At 47.4% G+C, this 27,168-nt stretch overlaps 2 protein-coding genes and 1 pseudogene across 8 annotated transcripts in view; 1 reads left to right on the top strand and 2 right to left on the bottom strand.

Moving 5' to 3' along the window:
* The window catches only part of Gm12248 (predicted gene 12248), a 29,515-nt gene extending 28,602 nt beyond the window's left edge, over positions 1 to 913 (bottom strand). The window contains exon 1 of one of the 2 annotated variants that reach the window (XM_030246462.1): positions 717 to 913. In XM_030246462.1, coding sequence (XP_030102322.1) covers positions 717 to 802 — 86 coding nt within the window. In that variant the 5' untranslated portion in view covers positions 803 to 913. The remainder of the gene's footprint in view (positions 1 to 716) is intronic. The other variant, NM_001378239.1, reaches the window with a different exon arrangement.
* Positions 511 to 26,314, top strand: Cnot8 (CCR4-NOT transcription complex, subunit 8). 6 transcript variants are annotated; one of them, XM_006534102.1, is made up of 9 exons: positions 966 to 1,121; positions 1,354 to 1,355; positions 10,841 to 10,929; positions 17,273 to 17,483; positions 18,977 to 19,170; positions 20,769 to 20,930; positions 21,667 to 21,811; positions 22,982 to 23,092; positions 25,156 to 26,313. In XM_006534102.1, exons 4-9 carry the CDS (start codon positions 17,367 to 17,369, stop codon positions 25,303 to 25,305), a joined length of 879 nt encoding a protein of 292 aa, XP_006534165.1. In that variant the 5' UTR covers positions 966 to 1,121; positions 1,354 to 1,355; positions 10,841 to 10,929; positions 17,273 to 17,366; the 3' UTR covers positions 25,306 to 26,313. The 6 variants fall into 6 exon arrangements, with proteins under 6 accessions (NP_001350013.1, NP_001350014.1, XP_006534165.1 ...); NM_001363084.1 differs by lacking the exons at positions 966 to 1,121; positions 1,354 to 1,355 and adding an exon at positions 511 to 607 and having other exon boundaries at positions 10,819 to 10,929; positions 25,156 to 26,314; NM_001363085.1 differs by lacking the exon at positions 1,354 to 1,355 and having other exon boundaries at positions 923 to 1,121; positions 10,819 to 10,929; positions 25,156 to 26,314.
* Gm12247 lies at positions 4,508 to 5,888 on the bottom strand (annotated as a pseudogene).
* Positions 26,315 to 27,168: the final 854 nt, after the last annotated feature.

The following is a 27,168-nucleotide window of genomic DNA, read 5'->3' on the forward strand; positions in this document are numbered from 1 at the left end:
TCCAAAACAAGAAAAGTATTGTGTGTTTTGTTTTGTTTTCCTTCCAGAATGTGCTGAGAGCCTGTGGGCTGAACACTTGTCTGTCTTTCCTTCCTGCTAGTGACTTGCTTGGTAGAGGCAGAAGCACACCCTCCTTGCATTTATTTTATCAAATTGACTTGATCTCTCTGCCTTATAGCCAGAGACATCTGTCTGTTTGGAATTACAAGCAAAACTGACAGCAACTCACAAACCTCAGCATCTTGTCTTGGCCATTGTAAGCACCAAAGGCCTCTAGGGTAGAGGCCACCCTGCAAAACCACTTCACTGCTAGCTTTGGTGGGTGACCTTCTAGGACAGCTGGGCACACTGATGGTCTGAAACCTGAAGCCACTGTATGTTGTCCCAGCTCCCAGGCCGCATGTCCTTCCAGAGACTTAAGAGTGTGGCAGTTCGTCCCAGTCCTAGGATGAGTTGCCTCCCAGCCATCTCTTCCAGTTTCACTTCCCCTTTGGGAACCGTTCCTCCCACAGTCATTAGAACTGTGTCAGTTTGGAGAGAAGCAACATTATGGAGGAGACAGAAGGTGCAGACACCTGGCAGGTGGTGCTGGCTCCCTGAGGAACAGGTAGGGGACCTGCGGAGGAGGGGAGAGGGCAGGCTGATGGCCAAGGGGGACTTAGATATATCCTGCCTGGCCTCCTCAAATAGCCTCCTCTCAACAGTCCTCTGCTCACCTCTGCAGAGGGGCTGTTCCCAAGCGTCCCTGTCTCCAAGTCACAGGTCCAGCCTGGGGTGTTTCTGTGTTTTGTGGCTGCTGCATAGCTGTAGGTCTGCAGGCTAACCTGGCAGTCACCCGGCTCAGTTCGGGTGGGTCTGGAGGCTGTCCCTGGTGATCGCCTTACAGGGCTGCCGACTGGCTCTGACCAGGCACGTGATGAGAAAAAGTTTAGGTCTGTGTGGGCTGGAAACAGAATGCCTTTCTTTTGGAAGGACACGTCCTTAATGAGAGAGGACAGCTCAAAAGCTGAGAAACAGGGCATGGCCTCGGATTCTGCTCCCCTCGAACTTTCTTTTTCCCTTTGTCTTCTCTGATTTTAGAAAATGTTAACAAGCAGGAAACCTGGATGAAGACGTGGGCGGTGAGCAATGGCACACTTTGTCCATGCTGATAAAAAGACTAGAGAGTTGACTGGCTCAGTTTACCTTCGCTCCTCCCCTCCCCTCCCCTCCCTCTTTTAAAAAATATAGGGCATGTATTTAAACTTTTAAATTTTAATTTTTTAGGGTTAAATGAGACAAGGTCCTTAGACTGGGCTGCCCCAGAACTCAGAGATTCCTCTGCCTGTTTCCTCCTGAGTGCTGGGATTAAAGATGTGAGCTGCTCACTCACCTCTAGTCTCTTTACATTGACTTGTGTGTGTGTGTGTGTGTGTGTGTGTCTGTGTGTGTGTGTGTGTCTGTGTCTATCTGCTTGTCTGTGTGTGCACCACTTCATTGCAGGTACCCCGGGAGGCCACAGATTCTGACCCTCTGATTTCCACAACTGGATTTACAGGCTGTTTTGAGCTGCCCCATGTGGATGCTGGGAATGGAATTGAGTCTTCTCCAAGAGCAACAAGTGCTTGTAACCTCTGAGTGATTTCTCCAGCCCCATTGCTTCTTCTTTTTAAGAGAGTGCCTTATGCACCCCAGACTGGCCTCAAACTCACAAAGACGTCAGAGTTGGCTTTGAACTCCTGATCCTCCTACCTCAGCTGGCTGGGAACTTTGGGATCACAGGCATGCATTACAATGCCTGCCTATAAATTACTTTAAAAGAGAGAGCTATTAGAGGACATGCCAGCCACTCTATGATAGGCAGTCACTCTTTAAAAGGCTAGATCCACAGCCTGAAGGGATCAGCCTCCCATCAGCTCTCTCTGGGAGAGGCTGTCTGTGCTGTGACTTCACTTTCTCAATTTATTTTTTTTAAGATTTATTTATTATATGTAAGTACACTGTAGCTGTCTTCAGACACTCCAGAAGAGGGAGTCAGATCTCGTTACAGATGGTTGTGGAGTCACCATGTGGTTGCTGGGATTTGAACTCAGGACCTTCAGAAGAACTGTTAGTGCTCTTCACCGCTGAGCCATCTCTCCAGCCCACATTCTCAATTTATAATACCTGGCTGCTCCATGCTCTTTGCTACCGACTCCATTTTGGAGTAAATTCTGTGTTCTGAGACTTCCTTTCAGTTCCACAAACTCCTAAGCTGGGGAAGTGCCCTGAAGAGGCTTCTCTCGTCTCCCTCCCCCATTCATCTGCTGTAGCCTGAGCTGCTCTGGAACTTGCTATGTAGATCAGGTGGATCAAAAGCTTGCAGAAATCCTCTGGCCTCTACCCCCCAAGGTCTGGGATTTAAGGTATGTGCTACAATGTCAGGATATATTTAGAACTCTGCCTCTGTCTGTCTGTCTGTCTCTGTCTCTGTCTCTGTCTCTGTCTCTCTCTCTGTGTGTGTGTATGTGTATATCACATGACTGCAGTGCCTTGGAGCCTGGAAGAGGGCATCAGACCCCTGAAGTTGGAATTAAAGGCAATTGTGAGCCACTCCATGTGGGATGCTGAGAAGCAAATTCTCTCGTCCTCTGGAAGAGCAGCAAGCGTTCTTAATCCCTGAGCCATCTGTCTCTCCAGCTCCATTCCTCAGTTTTCTGAGAGAGAGGTCATCCTGTAGCCCAGGCTGGGCTTTGACTTATTGTGTATCAAGATGACCTTGCGTTCTTGATTCTCCTGAGCTCTACCAACAACAATGGTGAGATTACAGGCATGTGCCAGAGTTGGCGTCTTTGGAGCTGGGGTGGAAGGTGGCTTTGTGTGTGTTAGGCCTGGACTCTACAAAATGTTTCAGAAGCAGAGCATGCCTTCCCTGTTCCTTATTATTTATTTCAAAAGATTTATTTATTTTATGTCTTCAGATACACCGGAAGAGGGCGTCAGATCTCATTATAGATGTTTGTGAGTCCCCTTGTGGTTGCTGGGAATTGAACTCAGGACCTCTGGAAGAACAGTCAGTGCTCTTAACTGCTGAGCCATCTTACCAGTTCTATTATTTATTTTTCAATCCTGCTTGGAAAATATTTTTTATTAGCCAGGTGGTGGTGGTGCACACCTTTAATCCCAGCACTTTGGAGGCAGAGGCAAGCTGACTTCTGTGGTTTGAGGCCAGCTTGGTATACAGAGCAAGATCTACACAGAGAAACTGTCTTTAAAAAAAAAAACACCAAATAAATGTATCTTTTATTATGTGTATATGTGTGTGGGAATGTATACATGTGGGTACAGGGGTCTGCAGAGAGCTGGAGTTACACATGGCTATGAACTGGGGTGTCGGGAACTGAACTTGGCAAAAGCAGAAAAAGTTGAGCAATCTCTTCAGCCTCTGTTGACTGACTGAGCTAGGACCTCAGGTAACCCAGACTGGCCTGGAACTCCATCTGTAGAGGATGCCCTTGGTCCTGGTCCTCTTGCCTCATCCTACCTGAGTCCTGGGGTTACACTTTGATTTCTTAATGTTTGAATGTGTGGAGTTTCCCAAATAGTGCACTGAAGAGTTGCTGTGTTTGCTGGGTGTAGTGACCCCAGCTTTCAGGAGAGGGAGAAAGACTAAACCCTGGAGGGCAGCCAGGGCTACCCAGTGAGACTGTCTCAAATAGCTAATGTATAGATGCGGCACACTTTATTTGACCAACAAAAGACCATGTTTTAGTCAGATTTTTCTTGGACCACTTTGTGGCATTAGGTCAGGGCTCGGTAAGGCATTCAATGCTTGGCTAAAAATTAACTATATGGTCCGGTATGACTTGTTCAGGGCTTTTCTCATCTTTGAGAGACACCAATATACTTTCTTCCGTTTCTTGGATGTTTACATAGTGAGCCTATTGTTTGTACTGATCAGATAGTGTGCTGACAGTGTAGTTCAGTGGGTAGGGTACCCATCTACCATGCCAGAGGCCCTGAGTCCCAGCACCACCGAAACTTACTCTGGGTCCTCGCCTGACTCATAGTCTACTTCCCCACACGCCAAGTGTCACTGCCACGGGCAAACTTCCGCTGTTCACTCACAAAGACACACAGGAACTTTCTATTCTCTCACCTCTGCTTGTACAGCCCCTCCCACTCAGGATGTTTCTCCTGCTCTCACCCACTCTCATGGCCTCTGGTTCTTTCTGTGGTTGGAAACTTCTGTGAAATTCTGAAGCCCTTGGGGGTCCCACTACTAGACCATTATAGAAGCTCACAGAATTATAAAATCTTTTTTATATGTTATTCCTTGTGCGTGTTTGGTGTTTCACTTGTACATAGTCTGTGCGAGGGTGTTGGATCTCTTAGATCTGGAGTTATAGACAGCTGTGAACTGGCATGTGGATGCTGGGAATTGAATCTGGGTCCTCTGGAAGAGCAACGAGTGCTCTCAACTGCTGAGCCATCTCTCCAGTCCCCAAAGAAAGGTTCTTTTTTTTTTTTTCTTTAAAAGTATTTTCAAAATATATTTTATTTCCTTCTCATATATACTTTGCAAAAACTACCAGGTCAAATGGTTAGCATCGCTCAGAAACAGGAGTCCTTCCAGCAGAATTCATCCCCGATGATCAGTCTGGCATGGAAAGTAAGCCTGTTACCACAGCCAAAGCTCTCAGGAGTTTTCCTTGTTTTCCATTGCCCAGCCCCCTGTGCCAGCTTGGTGCGTCTGGGAATTTGTGCCAGCCAGTGACACTGATGTCCACCTTGCACTCAGAGCGTGTTCTCTTAAAGATGCCATACAGAATCTTGACACCGGCTGCAAGACGCCCGCCACTCTACCCCTCAGCGTCATCCTCGTCATCTTTGGCTCTGAAGTGCATTTTTCTGAATTCGCTTCTGCTCATGGAAGGATAAGATGAAGAGGTTGGTGGCAGATCCTGCATAAGCTCGACATTCCCGAAGAAGCGACTCAGACATGGGCTGGTTGCTGTCATCATCTAGAAAGATGCTGCTGTCCATCTGAAGCATGGATGCCCGCACCTCCTCTGTCCTGGGCACAGGCTCTGCCTGTCGGGCAGAGCTGTCATCGGGCTCCTGGGCTGCAGCGGCACTGCTGGGTTCTGTGGACAGGCCATTCTCAGCCTTTACTGAGGGTTCCTCACTCGCAGGCTTGGAGCAGCCCTGAGGAGGCTCTCTGCTCTCTGGTACAGAGACAGCAGCCTCAGCACTGCCCTCCGCAAACTTATTTTCACAAGGAGCCACGGGGGGGCCACTTTTGGCAAAGAAGAAATGTCACTCTTAGGATCAAGTTTTTGTAATTCTGCCTTCACAAGGTGACCTTTGTCATACTTGAACTTTTTGGAAGTTCGTCTGTGTGATGAGGAAGCCAGACATGTTGTTTTGGCAGATGTGGAGCTGGTAACGTCCCTGGCAGAGGCCAAGCTGGCTGAAGAGTAACACCGCCCGAAGGCGTGCTGAGGACCGCACTCTACCTGTAAGCTCCTGTCACACTGCCGTCCTCAGCCCAGGTTACACACGACACAGGGGCTTGGCTGAGCTCGCTCGGCTGCAGCATGTCCATCTGTGGGCATTGCGGGAGGTCAGGAAGCCCGGGCAGCAGCCCGCACGGCCGTGGGCAAAGCTCGGGTCCGGGTGGCCCTCACCCCGGGGAGCGAGCCTGGAGCCCCGCGCCTGGGGCGGGTGGAGGTGCCTGGAGTGCGGGTTCCCCTCCCAGGGGCGGGGCTCGAGGCGCCCGCCCCCCCCCCCCCCGTCGGCTCCCCTGGGAGAGTGCGGCTTTGCGGCGTGCACCCTGCCTGCGGGGGTCCCTCACCTTCCTGCTCCTCATGAGTGAGCGTCCCTCCGCCGAGTGGCGCGGCTCCACAAAGGTTCTTAATGCTGCTCATTTAAAAATAAATCAGGGGGCTGAAGAGATGGCTCAGTGGCTAAGAGCACTGACTGCTCTTCTAGAGGTCCCAAGTTCAATTTTCAGCAACCACTTGGTGGCTCACAACCTCTGTAAATGTGATCTGATGCCCTCTTCTGATGTGTCTGAAGACAACTACAGTGTACTTATATATAATAAAACAAGTACATCTTTAAAAAATAAAAATAAAATGAAAACAAATCAGGGCCTGGAATGATGGCTCAGCGATTAAGAGCACTGGCTGCTGCTCTTCCAGAGGTCCTGAGTTCAACTCCCAGCAACCACATGGTGGCTCACAACCACCTGTAATGGGATCTGATGCCCTCTTCTGGCATGTAGGTGTTCATGCAGATAGAGCCCTCATAGATTAATGAGCTGGAGACAGAGCACAAGACCATCCTGTTCTTCTACAAGCCATGGCACCTACGTCTAGCCGGTCACAAACAACGCTCTGTCAGGCCAGGACATGCAATACCTCCGGCCTCTATAGGCACCTACATTCATAGGGACACACACAAATACACATCATTTTAAAAATCCTGTAAAAAAAATTTTTTTTTTGATTTGGCTACAATATTGGAGTCTGGGTTTGCTGCATGCACAGAGGGTCAGGAGTGTTTCAGAGGTGACAAGAGTCCAGTGGGTTTCCCTCTTGTCTAGCTCTTTCTATTGGTCTGGATTTCTACTGTGTAGACTGAGTCCAACTTTCTTCTTTGTGCTGTCTTCTCTTCACAGTACAAATATTTTCACAATGGCCTTAGTTTTCAGTCAGTCACCTGCAGGAGCCTATTACCTTATGGGAGAAACCAGCTGCCTTTTTCTAACAAATTAGTAGAATTCAAATGGTTTCTGTCTTTCTATCTGTAGAAAGCTGCGTGTGGTGGTGCACACCTGTAATCCCAGCATGTGGGCAGGAGGAGCAGGAGTTCACTTTTGAGGCTAGCCTGTGCTACGAGAGACAGAATCAGAACCTTGTCCCTCACCCTGAGTGAGAACTCCAGGGTTCCCCGGTGCACTGGAAGAGAGTCTCCCAGGTCTGTCTCTTCTTGTCCTGTACCTTTGTGGCGTCCTGGGTCACCTCTCTGCAGGTACCTGGCTTTCCATTACCTCATCATGAAAAATTTTTTTCCTAGCTTTTCCTTGAGATGAATTTGCCCAACTTCTCATTTCTCTCCTGTTTAACTTCCACCTCCTCAGGGGGGCCTTCTTCCCTGCCTATGCGACTCCCTGCCTATAACCCCACTCCCACACAAGTAGATTCTTCTGTGTCATCTCACTGAGCTCCTCTGTGAGAGCTATCCCAGCTAATCATATTTTATTTTTTGTTTGAGACAAAGTCTCATGTAGTCCAGACTGGCCTAGAAATCAGTGTGTAGCCAAAGATGGCCTTGAACTCTGAACCTTCTGTCTCTACTTTCTGGGTATGCCACTCATCTGCTGATCTCTCTCTCTCTCTCTCTCTCTCTCTCTCTCTCTCTCTCTCTCTCTCTCTCTGTTTTTCGAGACAGGGTTTCTCTGTGTAGCCCTGGCTGTCCTGGAACTCACTCTGTAGACCAGGCTGGCCTTGAACTCAGAAATCTGCCTGCCTCTGCCTCCGGAGTGCTGGGATTAAAGGCGTGTGCCACCACTGTCTCTCCCTGTGGGCTACGACTTGCTATGTAGACCAGGCTGACTACAAGCTCACAGAGATCCTTCTATCTCTGCCCACCTTCACCCCGGAATGTTGACATTAATGACATGGTGCCATTTTGTACTTGAATGCCTGTTTCCTCCTTCATTAGTCTCCATTTCATTAATCAGTGTCACCGTGGATCCATAATCAGAGCCTCCTGGAGAGTCCTTTGTCCTGGGTGAGGAGTCAGAAGCCCCTGGGAGACAAGCCACTTTAATCAGGCTGTCTATTCCATTCTGTGAAATCAGAGGATGCATCTGTTGAACACCAGAAGTAATTTCCTTCTTTTGAGATACAGTCTTATATAATGTAGCCCAGTCTGACCCTGTGCATGTGGCCACCCTCCTGCCTCCGCCTCCTGAGTGCTGTGACACAGACAAGTGTTACCACATCTTGCCTAGTTTGTTTTAAGTCTAAAGGTCTCTGAATAGTATAAGATTTGAAATGTTACTTTAGTAGATTATGAAGGAAAAAGAATATCTAATACAGATAAAAACAGATTTAATATAGGTTATAGGTTACCAAGAGTGAACTAGGGGCCGGTGCTGAGACAAAGCGCTTGCTGGTAAGGCCCTGGGTTCAGCCTCCACCATCACTACACAAAAAACTGAAATCCTTACACAGCAGTTTCCCCCTGCCCCCCTTTCAGCTGCAATTAAAAGGCTCAAATATTTAGAAAGAAATACGACGTGTAACCCAAAGCTAAAAGGGGTTTCGTTGAAGTAGCCATTTCAGGAATGTGGGAGGTAAAAATTTCTGCCATCTTTTGGGGCACTGATATGAACTTCAGGTTTAAACAGAGGACTGGGTCTGGGTGAGAGGCCTGTATAATGAGGCAGGCTGGGTGAAGCCTAGCCTGGTCGGTCGTTGTCTAGAGGCGAGGTCTATATGATGAAGCAGGGAGTCATGATCTGGTTGGTCTCTGCCTAGGGCAGTAGTCACTCCTTAAATTATAAACACCTCCATGTGAAGTTCTATAGAAATCTGATCCAAATCTAAGACAAAGAAACCAGATGTAAAGTGAAAGCAGGGTACCAGTTTTGTTTTGTTTTGGTTGTTGCTTTTTTGTTTTTTTTTTTTTTTTGTGAGACAGTGTTTCTCTGCATAGCAGAGCTGGGAATCCTGAAACTCACTGGGATGAAAGGCATGCACCCACACCTATCGCTTTTAATTTTTTCAGTAGTATTTGTGTGTGGACATCATGAGTAGTCCTGGGGGTTTGACACAGGTATCCAGGCCTGGTAGGCCTTTCTCCACCAAACCATCTCACTGATCTTTAACCTGGTCTTTATATTTACTTTAAAAAAGTAACTATCAAGCCTGGTGGTAGCTCACGCCTTTAATCCAAGCAATTGGGAGGCAGAGGCAGGCAGATCTCTTGAGTTGGAGGCCAGCCTGGTCTACAGAGTGAGTTCCAGGACAGCCAAGGCTATACAGAGAAACCCTGTCTCAAAAAAAAAAAAAAAAAAAAAAAAACTATCTATTTTGAAACATTATCTCCTGTAGTGTCCTGGCTAGCCTGGGGCTTTTGGCAATGCTCTGGCTTTGGCTTCTTAAGATCTGGGATAATAGGCATGAACTACCTTTTTGTTTGTTTGTTTGTTTGAGGCAGGGTTTCTTTGTGTCGCCCAGCTGTCCTGGACCTTGCTCTGTTGACCTGGCTAGCCTCAAACTCATTGAGATCCACCTTGCCTCTGCCTCCCGAGTGCTGGGATCAAAGACTTGTGCCTGTCTGTCAAACTATCACTTCTCTGACCAACTTTTAATCACCCTGTGGTCAAAACCATCTTCTAAATACTGGCTCCAATGAAGGGCAGAGTAATATAAAGTGGCCTACCTGGAGTGACAAGCTCGGGGCGGTGGGGTGTGTGTGTGGGAAGCAATCAGTTATTCCATAGGTTTACAGCATTTTAGGGGTTGTAAATTTAGGCACTTATTACTTATTACTAATAATTACTTATTACTAATCTGGATATATTTATATGTTTATGTCCCAAATACTTCAATTCAAATGTATTTTAGATATTATTTTCTTACATATAATGTGCTTTTCCTTAAGATTTATTTGTTTGTTGCTTGCCACCAATAAGTTTATTGGTGTGTCTTTAGACACACCAGAAGGCGGCATCAGATCCCATTACAGATGGTTGTGAGCCACCATGTGGTTGCTGGGAATCGAACTCAGGACCTTTGGAAGAGCAGCCAGTGCTCTTTAACTGCTCTCCAGTTCCTATTGAACTTTTTTTTTTCAAGGCATACCTTTGTTTAGAACTGGGGGGGTGGGGACAATAGTAATAGGTTATTTTTCTGCCGCTGGGAAGGAGGAGTAGGAGGGGGAGAAGGAAAAGGAAAAGAAGGAGGAGGAGGAGGAGAGAGACAAAAATGTCTGGACTATATAGGGAGGAGCCTGTGGGGAAGGGCAGCCCAGCCCCTTGGCTGGAAAGTTCAGGGTTGGAGGCAGGGTATGCCAGGTAGGGACTGAGGGATGCTGGGAGAACCTGGTGGCCAGGTCTGCTTTGGCGTGTAAAATACGCACCTCAGTCCCTTGTCCCAGCATCCAAAACCAAATATTTAGGAATCCAGGCTGCCCATGGAGAGGCACCATTCAGCTCTTAAAAAGATCCATGTTATAACCATGCTTCTCTGTATTTTCAAAACTATGCTTTTCCAGTTGAAGAAATGTGTTCAAACTTTAGTTTCTCTTGTTTGCAGTTTGAAAGCCATTGTTTAAAGTGTAGACACTCCCCTCCAGTCCCTCCAGAAATACAATTAGTGTCTGTGAGAAGCTCTAGGTGAAGGGTGTGTGTGGGGGGGAAGCCAGGTGTTTCCTGTTCAACTCTTTCAGAGCACACCAGGCCTATTGGTGGCAAGAACCCCCCCTCCCCCCAAATTCCATGCTTCTCACATGACTAGCACATGCTAGGTCCACCCTCTCCTGAAGGACTCAACGGCTGCTCCTCACATGACTAGCACATGCTAGGTCCACCCTCTCCTGAATCGAATCACAGAACAGAGCAAGGACATGCACTGAACAGACTGAGGGAAGGCAGTGTCTACCTAGCCTAGACAACCCGAACACCTCAAAAGAGGCCAGCCCTGCAGCTAGTCCCATCAACATTGTTGCAGGGAATCCACCGCAGCTACAGTTACTGACTGCCCAGGCCTGGTTCTTTGTGGTGACGGTTGTGGCTTGGTCTAGGGTTTCATCCTCATCACAGTCTTGTGTCTCTATTTACAGATCCTGGAGAGAAACAACAAAGGCTGGGCTTCAGAAACTGTCCCTGACATCGTTACCCCAGAAGCTGGCTGTGCGATTTCACAGTTTGAAAGGCTAGCTCTCATTTAGTCAGTAAGTCCTATTTTGGGGATTTCTTCTGGAATAAAAGTTTAAAATGAAAAGGGCAAAGTGACTGGGAGACGGGATGTCAGAAGGGGGACACCTGCTGTATGCTTACCTACGGCCCCTAGGAGAGGAAGCACCAGGGGAGGGGAGGCGCTCTTCGGAGGTCTTAGTCTTCTTGCCCCGTGGGAAAGCACGAGGTGGCGATACATCCCAGCATGGCCTCGCTACCAGCGAACCCCCTACTCTCCCTGACTGGCCCCTCTCTCTCTGCACTGACCCACAGTGATACCAGGGACACAGCGGACAGCACAGGCCCCGGAGCAGCGCTGCTTAGGCCGTCCAGGTTCTGGGAGGCAGTGCTCAGCTGACCTCATTCATGACTCGGTTTGGTGGCGCTCTCCCACCCCTACCTAATGGTCATCCAGAAGGGGTTCTGTGAATAGATGGTCAGTGAATGAGGGGTTCAGGTTGCAGTAATCGAGGGTCAGGACACCCCATGTGCCCTGCATCATCACCTACAACCAACAGTCGTAATATGCTCTGATGTTAGGAAGTGGGGCCAGTTCTAGATCCCGTCCTTTCCCGAGGCGCGACTCATGATACTCCAGAACCTAGGCGGGGACCAAGTTTACACTGCTAGACGCCGTTTGAGGCCTCAGGGCAAACCTCGTTTTACGCACGCGCCCTCCGCCAAACCCAACTTTCTCGCTCTGCGCCTGCGCAGGGAGGCGGGGCGTAGGTATCTGAGCGCGCACGGGGGGACGGAGCCGAGACCGGCGGGACCGCGCACGCCTGGAGTGACGCGGAGAGTAGGCGAGTCGGGAGGGCGGACGGGTAGAGTGGTGCAACCTCTTGGTTTGGTGCCCATCGTCGGCCGCTCTGGGCGCCAGGACTCACGTCTCCCTGTCGAGCTGGGTTTCTGGAGCGGATCCGGGGCAAGAGGGAGGAGAGCTCGGGGTCAAGGGCCGCTGCCGCCCGCACTCGGCGGGGCCGCCAGCCAGGGTAAGCAGGTTAGGTTGCTTACGGTAGGAGCAGGAGGCGGAAGTGCCTCCGTGGCGACCCATCCTACACACGGGAACACTGAGGCACAGAGGCTACGGGGCTCTCGGTCCCCGGAGTCCAGCCTGGAGGCCTAAGGAATGGTGGGGGAGGCAAGAGGCCGCTCTGCTTGGCTCTTGGGGTGCTGCAGCTTTGCGTGGCAGGGCCGCCGTCGCGGAGCCAGCAAGCTGGATGGGGTGCCGTCTAAGTCCAGGGCTGTGGCCTGGAACGCTCCAGAGGGGACCTGTTGCCATTTCTTCTAACGGGCCGCTGCTTCCTCCTGCGCCCGTCTTGCACTGCTAAAGCCTTTTGTTTAGTCTTCTGGAACAGGGAAGTGAAGCTGATTGTCTCCCAGACGCTCTGGCGCAAACAAAAGCCGACGACGAGCAGGAGACACTCAGTGGAACTGAGTTCTGCACGGCTAGCAGGGAGAGCGTGGTTTCGTGCGTTCGCACTCCTCGCTCTTCAGAGCCCACCTGGGTGCACAGACACCCTGCTCCCAAGTTTGGATAATCAGGAGCGGTCACAACAGATTGCTTGGCAGCCTAGGGTGTGTGTGTGTGTGTGTCAGTGTTTTTGTGTCTGTGTGTGTGAGAACACAGGGCAGTGTGTGTGTGTGTGTGTGTGTGTGTGTGAGAACCCCTTTCTTTCCCTTTGTAGTTTCAAATGTAGCTTGGTTTGGGGATCGAGTTTTAAAGCCAGCCTGTGAGGCAAACATTGCATGGGATCAAAATTTTCCTTTAAGGGAGAGATCGCACAGCTGTTGATACACTCAACCCTCTCCCCCTCACACTCATAAAAATAAATCTTTAAGGGAGAACGCAGCCTCAACCTCCGAACCTTCCTGAAGAATTTTGAAGGATAATTTTTTTAGGGTTTAATGTTTATTAATGTATGAATTTATAATTAATATCACGAGTGTGTTGGTGGAAAAAATAGGCCGAAAAGGCGTCAACATTCTCAGGGGCTGGAGTTACAGGCATTTGTGAGCCAATTCACATGGGTGCTGGAAACCAAACTCTGGTCTTCTGGAAGAGCAGCAAGTGCTCTCAACTGCTAAGCCATCACTCCAGCCCCATTCTTCTTTAAGCTATTATTATTGTTATTGTTATTATTTATTGTGTGTACACAAGTGCCAAGTTGTCCATGTGGAAGTCATATTTGGGGTTTATGTTCTTTTCTTCTATCAAGTGAGTCTGGGGCTCAAAACTTAAGTTGTTCTCAGCTTGGCAGCAAGTACTGGTTGCATACCTCCAAGCTGCCTCCCTGGTCAGTTTAGTTTGCTTTCTTTCCTTCTAAAAACAGGGTCTCAGCTGGCGATGGTGCTGCACGCCTCTAATCCCAGCACTTGGAGGTTGAAGCAGTTAGATCTCTGAGTCCAAGGCCAGTTTGGTGTGCACAGCCTGGGCTACATAGAAAAACCTGTCTCAAGGGCGCACACCTTTAATCCCAGCACTCAGGAGGCAGAGGCAGGCGGGTTTCTGAGTTCGAGGCCAGCCTGGTCTACAGAGTGAGTTCCAGGACAGCCAGGGCTACACAGAGAAACCCTGTCTCAGAAAAAAAAAAAGAAAAAAAGGAAAAAAAAAAAAAAAGACAGTTGTGAGCTGCCATGTGTGTACTGGGATTTGAACCCAGGTCGCCTGGAAGAACAGTCTTAATCACTGAGCCATCTCTCCAACCCTGTCTCAAAGGACAAAATGGAACAATGAAATAAAAGCAGGGTCTTCTCTGATTGTAGCCCAGACTGGCCTCAAGTTCCTGGGGATTCTCCTTTCTCAGCCTCCCGAGTGTGGGACTGCTATCTTACTTCTCAGTATATATAAGTCAGGATGTCAGTTTTTTCTTTGAGTTGTGAAATTCATTATTGTTCTTCTGGTTGAAACCTCAGTAATGAGGTTACCCCAGGGGCTGTTGTTACACAAATAACTGTACTTGAAAACAGAATTCTGAGGTATGGGAACGAGAGGGTGATGAAGAGAAGGTATCTTGGAGCCTGAGCTTCTTGGGTGGAAAGTGGAGGGAGGGCGTTAGTCTGTGTTGAATTGCTGTGTTCTCTCTTCCCTGTGGCCAGCATGCCCAGGAAGTTCCTTTGCTCAGTTAAATGTGCATTATATGGTCTCTCTCATATGCCTGGGAAGGATTCCTTGTGGATCTGCCTGATGATAGAGTCCAAAGCCGAGGCTGATCTGGAACAATCTTTCTTCTTCTTCTTCTTTTTTTTTTGTTTTTTGTTTGTTTTTGAGACAGGGTTTCTCTGAATGGCCCTGGCTGTCCTGGAACTCACTCTGTAGACCAGGCTGGCCTTGAACTCAGAAATCTGCCCGCCTCTGCCTCCTGAGTGCTGGGATTAAAGGCGTGTGCCACCACCTCCCGGCTCGCTTGATGGCTCGCTCTTTCTTCCTTTCTTTTTTTCTTTCTTCCTTCCTTTCTTTCTTCCTTCTTTCTTTCTTTCTTTCTTTCTTTCTTTCTTTCTTTCTTTCTTTCTTTCTTTCTTTCTTTCCTTCCTTCCTTCCTTCCTTCCTTTCCTTTTTCTTTCCTTTCTTTCCTTTCTTTCCTTTCTTTCCTTTCTTTCCTTTCTTTCCTTTCTTTCCTTTCTTTCCTTCCTTCCTTCCTTCCTTCCTTCCTTTCCTTCCTTCCTTCCTTCCTTCCTTCCTTCCTTCCTTCCTTCCTTCCTTCCTTCCTTCCTTCCTTCCTTCCTTCCTTCCTTCCTTCCTTCCTTCCTTCCTTCCTTTCTTTCTTTCTTTCTTTCTTTCTTTCTTTCTTTCTTTCTTTCTTTCTTTCTTTCTTTCAAGTACACGGGAGCTTTCTTCAGATACTCCAGAAAAGAGAGTCAGATCTTGTTACGGATGGTTGTGAGCCACCATGTGGTTGCTGGGATTTAAACTCAGGACCTCTGGAAGGGCCGTCAGTGCTCTTAAACTGCTGAGCCATTTCCCCAGTCCAATCTGGGACTTTTTAAGTCTTAGCACAGGATGGCCACTGGAGGCATAAGCCATCACTCTCTTAGTATCTCTTCATTGGAGAAGAACTGCCTTTTCCATTCTGGAATCTGCCAATCATATACCCACAGATTGGCTAGGGAAAAGTTTGCTGTAAGAATGGCTCCTGTGTCTTTGCCAGTGTCTGCTCCTATGTGGCTCCACTTTACCTGATAATGTAACAGTAGCTTTGAAAGTGGTTGGCTTCCTGAAACAAACTCTCTCTTAAAAAGCTTTAGGCAGTTTGTTTCTTTATGCCTGTGTCCCTTTTTGTTTTAATGGAAACATCTTTTGGAAGTCCAGGAATGGCGTCCACTTACCTGCTATGTAGTTTATGACTTGCTTAGGGAAGCAAGATTATGTCTCTGTTTCAGTAACTGGACATGGGAGGTGACCTCAAGAGCTAGGTGAAGCAGCTGGTGTTGATGGGTGCAGTGCTTGGGGGCAGAGAAGGGCAGTTTTACAAGTTCCGAGGACAGCCTGGAGAACTCTTGACAAACATTTTCTCAGTTGTCAGGAAGCTGAATTTACTGCGCATTCATTGTGAACCAGCTTCTTCCCTGTTCTCTATTAGTTCACTTGCAAGCCTTTATTCATGAAAGAAAAACAGGGGAAGAAATGGGTTGTGTGGTAGCTCCACAGGTGTGTGTATGTTGAGAGCCACCACACAGCTTTCAGTTTCAGGGGAGCATCTGAAGAGTAGCCTGCCTTGAGTGAATGAATGGTCTCTTAAGGAGAAGTAGACAGCATTGAGAGTGATCCTCATTGTCTTCTGGAGTCTCTACTGTATGTCAGTTCCAAAGCTGGGAAACAAGGATTTATTTCCCATGCGCTGGTCTTAGGAAACCCCTCATGTTCATTTACTGTTGCTGCAAGTGTTTGCCCCTGTGCACTGGAGCTCACTGCTACATACTGACTGTGTTCAGGAGCCATACAGTGGGGGGTTTGCCTTATGAGGAAGCTCTTACGTCATTATGCATCCCTCCTCCCAGGGTCTCTCTAGATTGCTACACTGGCCTCTAGCTTGTGTTTAGTTGTGTCTGTGTGTCTGTGTGTGTTTTGGAGTCAAGGATCAAGCCTGAGGCTGTAAGCATGAGCTCTGTCTATGCCTTTTCTGTTCTGTTAATAACTGAGCCTTTTGCGTTGGTTTGCTGTAGTGACAAGTGTTCCGGTGGTGTTGAATTTGACCCGGCCCAGTACTTCCTGTGCTGTACACCGCCGGCCATTCTGCTCCCGTTTGAATTACTTTTACTGGCCTCCTCTTTTTTAATTATTTTACTTTATGTGTATAAATATTTTGCCTGCAGAACGGCTGTGTACCATGTGTCTGTTTGGTGCTTGTTGAGGCCAGAAGAGGGCATCAGACCCCTGGAACTAGAATCATGGTTGGATGTAAGCCACCATCTGGGTACTAGGAACTGACCCTGGATCCTTTATTAGAGCACCAGTGCTTTTAACCGCTGAGTCATTTCTTCAGCCCTATCACCCTCTGTTCTTATTGTGAACTTTACTGCCTAACTTATTTATTATGAGTAAAAAAGTAGACATCACAGGGCTGCAGAGATGGCTCAGCAGTCAGGACCGGTTTCTGCTCTTGCAGAAAACTTAGGTTTGGTTCCTAGCACCATATGGTAGTTACAGCCATCTCTAAGTACAGTTCCAGAGAATCTGATGCCTGCCTTTGTGCATTGTGCACTGCGTGCGCATGGTATATATAAAATCAAAACCACCCCTGTCCAGCGTAACTTGCCTTTTTTTTTTTAAAAGATTTATTTATTTATTTGATGTATATGAGTACGCTGTTGCTGTCTTCAGACACATCAGAAGAGGGCATCAGATCCCATTACAGATGTTTGTGAGCCACCATGTGGTTGCTGGGAATTGAACTCAGGACCTCTGGAAGAGCAGTGGTGCTCTTAACCACTGAGCCATCTCTCTAGCCCAGTAACTTGCCATTTTTAATGTCATGTTAAGGATTCGGGTCAACAGGTAGGGTTTTGTTTGTATCAAGAGAGAACAAACTTGACAAAGGCAAGTGTAAGCACTCCATAGGTAGTGGATGCTGAGTGCACTGACTGTTAATGAAGTTATGGTAAAACTCTGGTTTGTGTGTGTTTTCAGATAGGGTCTTGCTAGGTAGCCCTGGTTGACCTTAAATGGACTCAGTATGCAGTCCACGCTGGTCTCCCTCCTTCTACCTTGGCCTCCTGAGTGTTAGGATCATGTGTCTGGGTCACGTATCTGACTAAAATACAATTTTAATGTGTTTGATTTGTAGATATCTTATACCACCATGTAAACTTAATGTGATTTCAAACTGTCTTTATATCTAGATTGGATCCAGTGTGGACAATTAAATCAAACAGAAGGAGGCTTGTTTGTTTTTTTACATAGTTGGCTCACGGTGGCTCCTCAGGTGCCTTCAGGATGCCTGCGGCACTTGTAGAAAACAGTCAGGTCATCTGTGAGGTGTGGGCCAGCAATCTTGAGGAAGAGATGCGGAAGATCCGTGAGATTGTCCTCAGCTACAGCTATATCGCTATGGTGAGTAGGCCCTCCCCACCAAAGCCAGGGAAGGTTAGACTGATGGAAACCTAATTGCTTTTGTGAATCAAGGCAGCTAGTGTCTCTGAGGAGGGCATAGCTTCTGACACAAGTTTTTGTAATGTGTTCCTCTGATGGAAAGTCTTTTATATTTTTATTTTTGTTTATTTAGATAGGATCTGGATATGTAAGCCCTGGCTAGCCCAGCACTTGCTGGGTAGTCCAGGCAGGCCTTGTGCTTATCCTCCTGCTTCTGCCTTCTTGGTGCTGAGCTATGGTTGCCCCATTGTGCCCAGTATGTGTGGTGCTGGGAAGTGCTCTAGTGTCTGACCTACCTCAGCCCCTTTGGGTATATCTCCTCACACATGGGAATTTGAGCATGTGGTACTTATTAATTTTTTAAAATTTGGAGACAGGGTTTCATGTAACAGGCATATTTCAAGAGGACGACTTGACTTTCTGATCCTCCTGCCTCTATCTCCCAAGTGCTAGGAAGATAGGCATGTACCAACATGCCCAGCCTATGTTTTCAAAATATTCAAACATTTTATTGCTAGCACAAAAAAGGCAGGAGATGTCACATTGCAGATCTGGTGTCTCTGGGTAAAGTGGGAAGGACTGGTACTGTGTGGCTTATTTTCCTGCCCAATGGCGGGTTAGGTGGCACTCTTCTTAGGCCAGCCCCTGAGCACGCAGGTGCTCTGTTTTACTCCAGGCTTGGAGCTTGCCACTGTCTGTATTCAAACCCTGCTTTCACTCCTCTGTCCATAAGAGGCACTAGCCTTACAAGCTCTCCCAGCAGGTTAAGATCCTGTCATCCCAAACACTGGGGGTGAGGGTGTGGGGTCAGGAGTTCAAGATCAATGAGTATAGGCCAGTCTGAGCTTTACAAGGGTATAAAAGGGTTTTATGTACACACGGCAGTGAAATAGTCACTCAGGAAAGAGGAAGGCTGCATTTGTCCTTTATAAAAACATTAGACCAAGGTGGGAGCTCTGAACAGCAGGCCATGAGCCGGGCTTCTCTTTCAAGTATACGTCACACCAAGAAGCTGATGGGATGGAGCGAAGCCCCTGTGAGCCACCCCATCTACTTGGCTGTATTTGTATTTAACTCATATTGGAAGGTCCTATCTGAAGGCTAGAGAGATGGCTCAGCAGTCGAGGGCACTTGTTCTTCCTGAGGACCATGGTTCAATTCACAGCACCCATATGATAGCTCACAACTGTCTGTAACTCCACTTCCAGGGGATTTGACCCTCTCCTACAGACACACATGCCACCAGTGCACTTGAAGTAAATGAATAAGTGAAAAAAGACGTTCCTACCTGAGCGCAGCTCCCTCTAGTCACCCATTCACCTGTCTGGGTTCTGTTGTGTTCTAGACCTTGGGAGCTTATCTTGGGCTTCTGTAAACTGAAGAGCAATTTTGCTCATGGGTTGCTGAGCACCACTGTTTGCTGAGGCTTAATGGTAAGAGGCTTTTGTTCCTAGGACACAGAGTTCCCAGGTGTTGTTGTACGGCCGATCGGTGAATTTCGAAGCTCCATAGATTACCAGTATCAGCTTCTGCGGTGCAATGTTGATCTTCTTAAAATCATCCAGCTGGGCCTTACGTTCACCAATGAGAAGGGGGAGTACCCGTCTGGAATCAACACATGGCAGTTCAACTTCAAGTTCAACCTGACGTGAGTGTCTTGGGAGACCCTCAGTGTTACTAGACAGCTGAGTTTGAGTGGGCTGGTTGCTGTAAGCTTTACTAATCATGTGGTTTTTGGGATTGAGGTGGGAGGAGACATGGTTTCTCTCTATTATGTTGCTCTGAGTGTCCTGAAACTTGCTATCTTTTTTTTTTTTTTTTTTTTTTTTGGTTTTTCAAGACAGGGTGTAGTCCTGGCTGTCCTGGAACTCACTCTGGAGACCAGGCTGGCCAGAGACCAGGCGGTCTCAGAAATCTGCCTGCCTCTGCCTCCCAAGTGCTGGGATTAAAGGCGTGTGCGACCACGCCCAGCTCTTTTTTCTTTTTTTTAAAAGATTTATTTATCTTTTATGTATGTATGTGAGTACACTGTAGCTGTCTTAAGACACACCAGAAGAGGGCATCAAATCCCTGTACAGATGGTTTTGAGCCACCGTGTGGTTGCTGGGAGTTGAACTCAGGACCTCTGGAAGCAGTCGGTGCTTTTAACCGCTGAGCCAGCTCTCCAGCCCCCAGCCCAAGATTTTTAACTGTTTTTTTTTGTTTTGTTTTGTTTTTTTGTTTTTGAGACAGGATTTTTCTGTGTAGCCCTGGCTGTCCTGGAACTCACTTTGTAGACCAGGCTGGCCTTGAATTCAGAAATCCTCCTGCCTCTGTCTCCTGAGTGCTGGGATTAAAGGCATGCGCCACCACGCCTGACCTTAACTGTTATTTTGTGTATTAATGTTTTGCCTGCATGTATATCTGTCCATCATGTATGTGCCTGGTGTCCACAGCAGTTAGCAGATCCCTGGGACTGGTAGTACGGATGGTTGGGAGCTAAGCCTGGGTCTTCTGTCACGGCAGCAAGAACTCGTAGTGCTGAGCCTCATCTCCAGCCCTGCCTTTTGTTTGTTTTATAAATAAACTTCAGGGGCTGGAGAGATGGCTCAGTGGTTAAGAGCGCCGACTGCTCTTCCAAAGGTCCTGAGTTCAAATCCCAGCAACCACATGGTGGCTCGCAACCATCCGTAATAAGTAAACTTCAGGGTTAGTTCTGTCTCAAGTTTGTTTTGTTAAATTCTACTGTAAATAATATAAAGAAGTGTAAATATGATTAAAAATTAAAAAAACCAAAGGCCGCATAGATGATAGTTCAGTGGTTAAAAGCCCAGGTTGTTCTTCCAGAGCTCCTGAGTTCAGTTCCCAGCAGCCACGTGGGCACTCTCTGTCTGTGATGGGCCTGAATGCCCTCTTCTGGTGTGCAAATATACAGACAAACATCCATATACATAAATAAATAAATATTTAAAAAAGATGAAAAACAGCATAAAAAAAATGTGTGGCTCAATGGTTAGGACACCGGCTGCCCCTCCAAAAGATCTGAGCTCAATTCCCAGAGCTGGGCTCACAATTGTTTAACTCATTCATTTACATAAAACACAATTTTAAGCAAGAGAATATAGGTTTTCTGTAATTAGGAAATACAAATCTGCTGGTTTTTGGAGTGTTTCAGGAGTTCTGTGTTTCCGAATCATAAGCTAACCATAACATCTCTCCTGCTTTGGTCTCACTGCCGCCAGCTCATAGTGACACCTTGTTTTTCAGAGAGGATATGTACTCCCAGGATTCCATAGATCTGCTTGCAAACTCAGGGCTGCAGTTCCAGAAACACGAGGAGGAAGGGATCGATACACTGCACTTTGCAGAGCTGCTTATGACATCGGGAGTGGTTCTCTGTGACAACGTCAAGTGGCTTTCATTTCACAGGTCAGTCCACGGGAACTGTGGCCTGTCTCTTCAGCATAGCTTCGCCCTTCTGACTGTAGGCTGCACTGGGGAGGAACTAAATTCTTGTTGATTTGAGTCCTCCTGGCTTTTTGGAAGCAGCAGTGAGGTGGTGTTGGTGTTCCTGTGTAGTGTTTGGGAGCACGTGAACACGCACATGGGCTTTGCATCACTTGACCTGCAGTGCTGTAGTGGCTGTGCAGTGCTGTCTTCCAGGTGGATGGAGGCTGCTGTGGGCTCGGTTATTTTCAGCCTGGTGTGGCTTGTCCTTTGAAATGTCCTCAAATACAGATATTCTTTAAATACTTTTTGGAAGGTGTTTATTTTTAAAGGGTATGTGTGTGTGTGGTATGTATAGGTATGTGTGTGAGTACCTAGGGAGCCAAAAGAGGATGCTGGGCCATTGCAGGTAGACTTACAGGCATTTGTGAGCTGTCTGACCTGGGTGCTGGGATTGGAACTCTGATTCAAAATTTCTCTTTAGGTGACCCTTCTCCTGGGCTCTTACGGCTTTACTTTTGAGTTTTGATTAATCAAATTCACACAAACTCTCAGGTTCTTGTGTGTTTCTCATCGTAGCTTTCCTTATGTAAATTTCCTCACTGAATGTAAAGCTGAGATCATCAGTGCTCTTTGAGAGGCCCAGCCCCCAGCCTGAGGTGGTGGTTTAAGGCTGGACTGAGGCTGCTTTCAGACATCTGCTTTATTCCTCCTTTAGTGGTTATGATTTTGGCTACATGGTAAAGCTGCTAACAGACTCTCGCCTGCCGGAAGAAGAACACGAGTTCTTTCATATCCTGAATCTTTTCTTCCCGTCCATTTACGATGTGAAATACCTGATGAAGAGCTGCAAAAACCTGAAGGTAACAGACGGCGTTTTCCTAATGCAGGCAATGAACGAGCAGACTCCCACACTCAGGCTTGTTTTGCATTAATAATGCATTCACTATGCTTTTTCTTGAGGCCTGCCAGGTGCCAGACTTATCTAAGGAGGATGTTAATCGAGCTTGCTCTCTCTTTAGCTGTCTTTGTTGGTGACTCTGGCACCAGAAAAGCCCTATTTCTTGCATCCTGAGGCTGCCTTCCTCTGAGGTTTGAGAACCTGACAGAGTAGTTGGTGACATGAGGCCATGTGCAGTATGTTGTGACTGTTCCACATTAAAAATCCCTCTGAGGGATTTTTAATTTTTTTCATTAATTTTTTAATTGGATATCTTATTTATTTACGTTTCAAATGTTATCCCCTTTCTTTCTTTCTTTCTTTTTTTTTTTTTTTCGAGACAGTGTTTCTCTGTATAGCCCTGGCTGTCCTGGAACTCACTCTGTAGACCAGGCTGTCCTCGAACTCAGAAATCCGCCTGCCTCTGCCTCCCGAGTGCTGGGTTAAAGGCGTGCGCCACCATGCCCAGCGTTATCCCTTTTTTTGATCTTCCCTTCTCCCCTGCAGAAACCCCCTATCCCATCCTCCTTCCTCTTGCTTCTATGAGGGTGTTAACCCCCACCCCCCCACACTCCTGCCTCCTGCCTCCCTGCCCTCAATTCCCATACACTGGGGTGTCTATCAAACCTTCATAGGACCAATGGCCTCTCCTCCCATTGATGCCTGACAAGTCCATCCTTGGCTACATATGTGGCTGGAGCCGTGTGTCCCTATATGTATACTCCTTGGTTGGTGGTTTAGTCCCTGGGAGCTCTGGTTGGTTGATACTATTGTGAGATTTTTAATTCTAAAAAGTTCAAGTTGTCCTGTGAGGTGGCTCAGTGGGTAAAGATGTGGGCTGCTAACCTTAATGGACCCGAGTTTGATCTGCGACATGATAGAGCTGACTCGTGAAGGTTGTCTCTCTTCTCTGCATGCACACAGAGCATGCAGCAGGGTACTGTTTGGGAAGAATAAGAGTGAAGGTCTGAAAAATGGCTACTGAAGCCTGTTAGATGAATGGCCTGTCCCACTGCTAAACGTTCATGAGTACACTTAGCTGAGTCCAGGAGAATAGTGTTGGTATGTGACACCCTTGTTTTCTGTCCCTTAGGGAGGCCTTCAGGAGGTGGCTGATCAGTTGGATCTGCAGAGGATCGGAAGGCAGCATCAAGCAGGCTCAGACTCTCTGCTGACGGGGATGGCTTTCTTCAGGATGAAAGAGGTAATGGCGCAGTGTGAGGCCCCTGAGTGTGAGGGTCTCTGAGATGACAGCTTCCAGGTGTGGGGTCTCTTGAGTGTGTGAGGCCTGAGTTTTCTTCTGCTTTCTACAGTAGGAATGTTATTTGTTAGTCTATCTACAGAGGCTGAGTTCTGTTAATTACTGGATATTATTTCTCTAAGGAAAAGTGAATTCTCTTTTAGGTTTCTGTTTTGTTTTGCTTTTTTAAAGATTTATCTTATATATGTATACACTGTCTTCAGACACACCAGAAAAGGGCCTCAGATCCTATTACAGATGGTTGTGAGCCACCTTGTGGTTGCTGGGATTTGAACTCAGCACCTCTGGAAGGAATAGTCAGTGCTCTTAACTACTGAGCCATCTCTCCAGCTCTTCTTTTAGCTTATTTATGTACTCCATTAAGTTTTAATATATATCTGAAGAGGAAAACACTTTGAAAAATTATAGTGAAAGCTGGGTAGTGGTGGTGTACAACTTTGAGCCCAGTACTTGGAAGGCAGAGGCAGGCCGATCTCTGAGTTCAAGGCCAGCCTGGTCTACAGATCAAATTCCAGGATGGGGGGGGGGGAGGAAAAATTACTATTGTTGATATTTTTCTTTTAGTTTTATTTAATTATTTAGTTGTTTGCTTATTTATGTATATTTTTTTCAGAGGTAGTTTCTCTGTGTAGCCCAGGCTAGCCTTAAACTCAAAGCTCCACCTGTCTGCCTCTGGAGTGTTGAGATCAAAGCATGAGCTACCACTGTTGGAAGGTTTGTTGATATATATAAAAATAAAAATTTTGGGTTTTTTTTGAGACAGGGTTTCTCTGTGCAGCCCTGGCTGTCCTGGAACTCACTGTGTAGATGGGGCTGGCCTCGAACTCAGAAATTCCCCTGCCTCTGCCTCCCAGGTACTGGGATTAAAGGTGTGCACCACTACACCCAGCTGATAATTTTAAGGAATGGATGTTGATAAAAAGGAGTGAGACATGGTATGGGTCTAATTTTAGAATGGAGAAAATGGCACTTGATATTTTTAGACAGGGTCTCACTGTGTAGCCGTGGCTAGCTTTAAACTCAGTCTGGAGATCTGCCTGCTCTCCTGCTCAGCCTCTTGAGTACAGAATTAAAGGTTTGTGCTTGTCCTTGAATCCATGGCTCTCTCCTTGCCTTAGCCTCAGGGTTGGGATTATAGCTGTGAACTGCACTGCCTGGCTGTTATTTCCAGTGTTTAATTAACTAGTTTTCTGTGGCTGTAACAATATGTGAGGCCAGGTTCAAAGGACCAGTTTATTTAGGTTTCTGACTTGAGACAGCTTAGCCAGGGGTTGGCTGGCTGTTATGGCACGTGAAAGCATAGTGTCTGTTCATTCTTTAGTGGTTTGGAAACAGGAAGAGGCTGAGTTGTGGCCCCAACCTCAAGGTTTTACCATGTTTCAGTAAACCTACCAGTTGGTGCTAAGCCTTTAACACATGGACTTCTAGGGACATTTTAGATCTAAAGAGTAACCAGTGTATTAGGCTGGTCCTTGCCAACCTGCTCCTTTGTTGATGGCTTGGAGATGTTTGTTATACTTAACAGAGGTGGCACTTGTGGCCAGGGCTGTGCTCAGCATCTTGTGATTGCACTGGACAGCTCCTGCCCAGATAGTAAGGTTGAGTTGCTTGCTGAGTGCTTGGTCCCCTCCTGCCTCAGCTTCTCGGGTGCTGGATTATGTGTGTGCCAGCACACCTGGCTTTCAGGACTTCATGACTGAGGAACCATGATGGAATGGAGCTGAAGTGACTTGGCAAGCCTGAGTCCTTAGTCACTCACTCCCTTGCTTGGCAGGGTGGTGACTCCACACAGCAGCAGCCCAAGGCTTCAGCACTGACAAGTCATAAGAATGCCAAGTCTGTTTAGGATGCAGAGCCGGGATGTGTACAATGGAGCAGAAAACGTCTGAGGGGATGTTTGGTATCTTTGTTGAGTTACTGTCCAGTGTGCTGTGTCAGGGCATGAGAAGCTGGGAGCTGGCATGACTCCTGGCTCCATTCTCAGATGGTTTTGTCCTGTTCTGCAGCTATTCTTTGAGGACAGTATTGACGATGCCAAGTATTGTGGGCGCCTCTATGGCCTGGGCACAGGGGTGGCCCAGAAGCAGAATGAGGATGTGGACTGTGCCCAGGAGAAGATGAGCATCTTGGCCATGATCAACAACATGCAGCAGTGATGGTGCGTGCACCGTGCGGTCCGTGCACCATGCCGCCTGTGACCTGCATCTGCTCCAAGCAGAGACTTTGGCTTTTTGTTTAAAGATGCCTTTATTTTAGATCCAGGAGGGGTTTGCTCTGAATTTGTAAACAAGTCTTCCTCGTCCTCATGCCCCCACCCCTCTGCTGCCTCCTGCCACCAGCATCCATGGCCCCATGGACACTTTTTTAAATCTCCAGGATGTCTGAAACAAACCAGTAAAATGTCTATGACTCTTACATGTTGTCATTCTTCTTCTTTTGGCTTTGCTGCTCTGATGAAGTTGCTCAGATGAGCTGTGGCTGCCAGAGAACAAGGTGTATGTTCTTGGGAAGCAGGTCTATGCCAGTGGGCTGTTTTGCCTTGTTTGTGCTTCTTCAGGACAGAGCAGTCCTGATGATACAGTAATTGATGGCAGACAGTTCTGTCTCCTTCCCAGTTGTTAGGCTGCCCCCCTGAGCCTCACCTTGTTCACCTTGGTTTTCCGATGATGAGCTTCCCTAGACAGATCATGCTCCACGTCCACGGTGTTCTCAGCACCGTGATCTGTCAGCTGTGCTCTCTTAGCCTCCAGCCTGAGCTCTCAAGAGGTGGTAGAGCTAAGCTCTGGAGGTGGAGTCTTAGGAAGACCCAGGAGTGACTGAGCAGGACAGTAAAGGGATTCTCCTCAGAACCCATTGAGTCCTCCACCCCACAGTTGTGCTTGGAAGCCTGTTGACTGTGCTTAAGGTTAGGCATTTAGGAAGCACACTGCTTTTTAAACGACCACAGAAAGAAAGGACAATTGTAAGAAGTAAAAACTTATTTGGAAGGCAGAGACAGACGGCAGCAGCTCACTTAGGCAGGAATGGTCTTACCTTTTAAAAGCTTGTGGGAAACTGAATTTGAAATGACAAAATGTCAAGTATTAAAGCTGGTATTTAAGATGCTTGTAAATATTATTTATGTTTTTAATTTTGTAAAATAAAGATTGCTTTTTAACCATTGGCATGAAGTGTGGTCTTTGCTAGCTAGAATCTGACTGACGTCTGGCAGGATTGGTTCACCTAAGAGCCCTGGAAGGTATTGAGGGAGCACACATGTAATTCACAACTAACTATTCACTTCACACCCTGCTGGCTGTTGGGCCTTACGAGGACAGTAGAGCAGCTCTAATCGTATTCTCCCTGGCTACTCACATATAGTGCATTATAGTCAGTGGGATTCTGCAGGAAACACTGAACTTAAGACTTCCTGATTTAGCTTCCCCACCCGCCTTTTCTGCTGGCACAAAAATGTAAGTCATGGGACCCTTCTAGAGTTTGAGTCAGGGTCTTGTTCCCTAGGCCAGCCCTGACCTCCAAGCCATCCTCCTGAATGGCAAGCAGTGTAGGCCTCTACCACCACACTCAACAAATCTAGAATTCTGGTTGGCAGCAGAGTGGTTCTCAGTAAAGGTGCCCTGGTGTGCTGCTGGGTCTTACACAGGGACTCAAACCTTGGATTAAAAAACAGCTTTTCTCATAGGGCGACCAACCTGTCTTCTCAAGTGCCCAGTTGAAGAGGGACTGTGCATTACATAGAGTGAGGTGCTGGAGAACTGGCAAGTATTGTCACCTGAGCACACAGCTACGCAAGGGGTAGGCGTTGTCTGAGAGACTGTGCTAGGGGAGAATGAAGAGAACAGCTTTCATGAGCAGTCAGCCTGTGTCCTGCTGACTGGATACCTGTTCGCAAGGATGGGTATCAACCTTAAGCCTTTTAGCCAATGCTGGCCTATGTGAGCCCCATGTTTCCAAATTTCCAACAAGTCCCTCAGTTTCCTAGTTTATTCAGCCAACGAACTTCCATTAACTACACTCTA

This window comes from Mus musculus, chromosome 11 (genome assembly GCF_000001635.26).
Source record: "Mus musculus strain C57BL/6J chromosome 11, GRCm38.p6 C57BL/6J".
Classification (NCBI taxonomy): Eukaryota; Metazoa; Chordata; class Mammalia; order Rodentia; family Muridae; genus Mus; species Mus musculus.

Bases quoted from the DNA above. Each gene is read 5' to 3' on its own strand.
- Cnot8 (NM_001363084.1), top strand. From the start codon at position 17,367: ATGCCTGCGGCACTTGTAGAAAACAGTCAGGTCATCTGTGAGGTGTGG. The intron at 17,484-18,976 runs GTGAGTAGGCCC...TTTTGTTCCTAG, and splicing joins GCTACAGCTATATCGCTATG to GACACAGAGTTCCCAGGTGT. The intron at 23,093-25,155 runs GTAATGGCGCAG...CCTGTTCTGCAG, and splicing joins CTTTCTTCAGGATGAAAGAG to CTATTCTTTGAGGACAGTAT.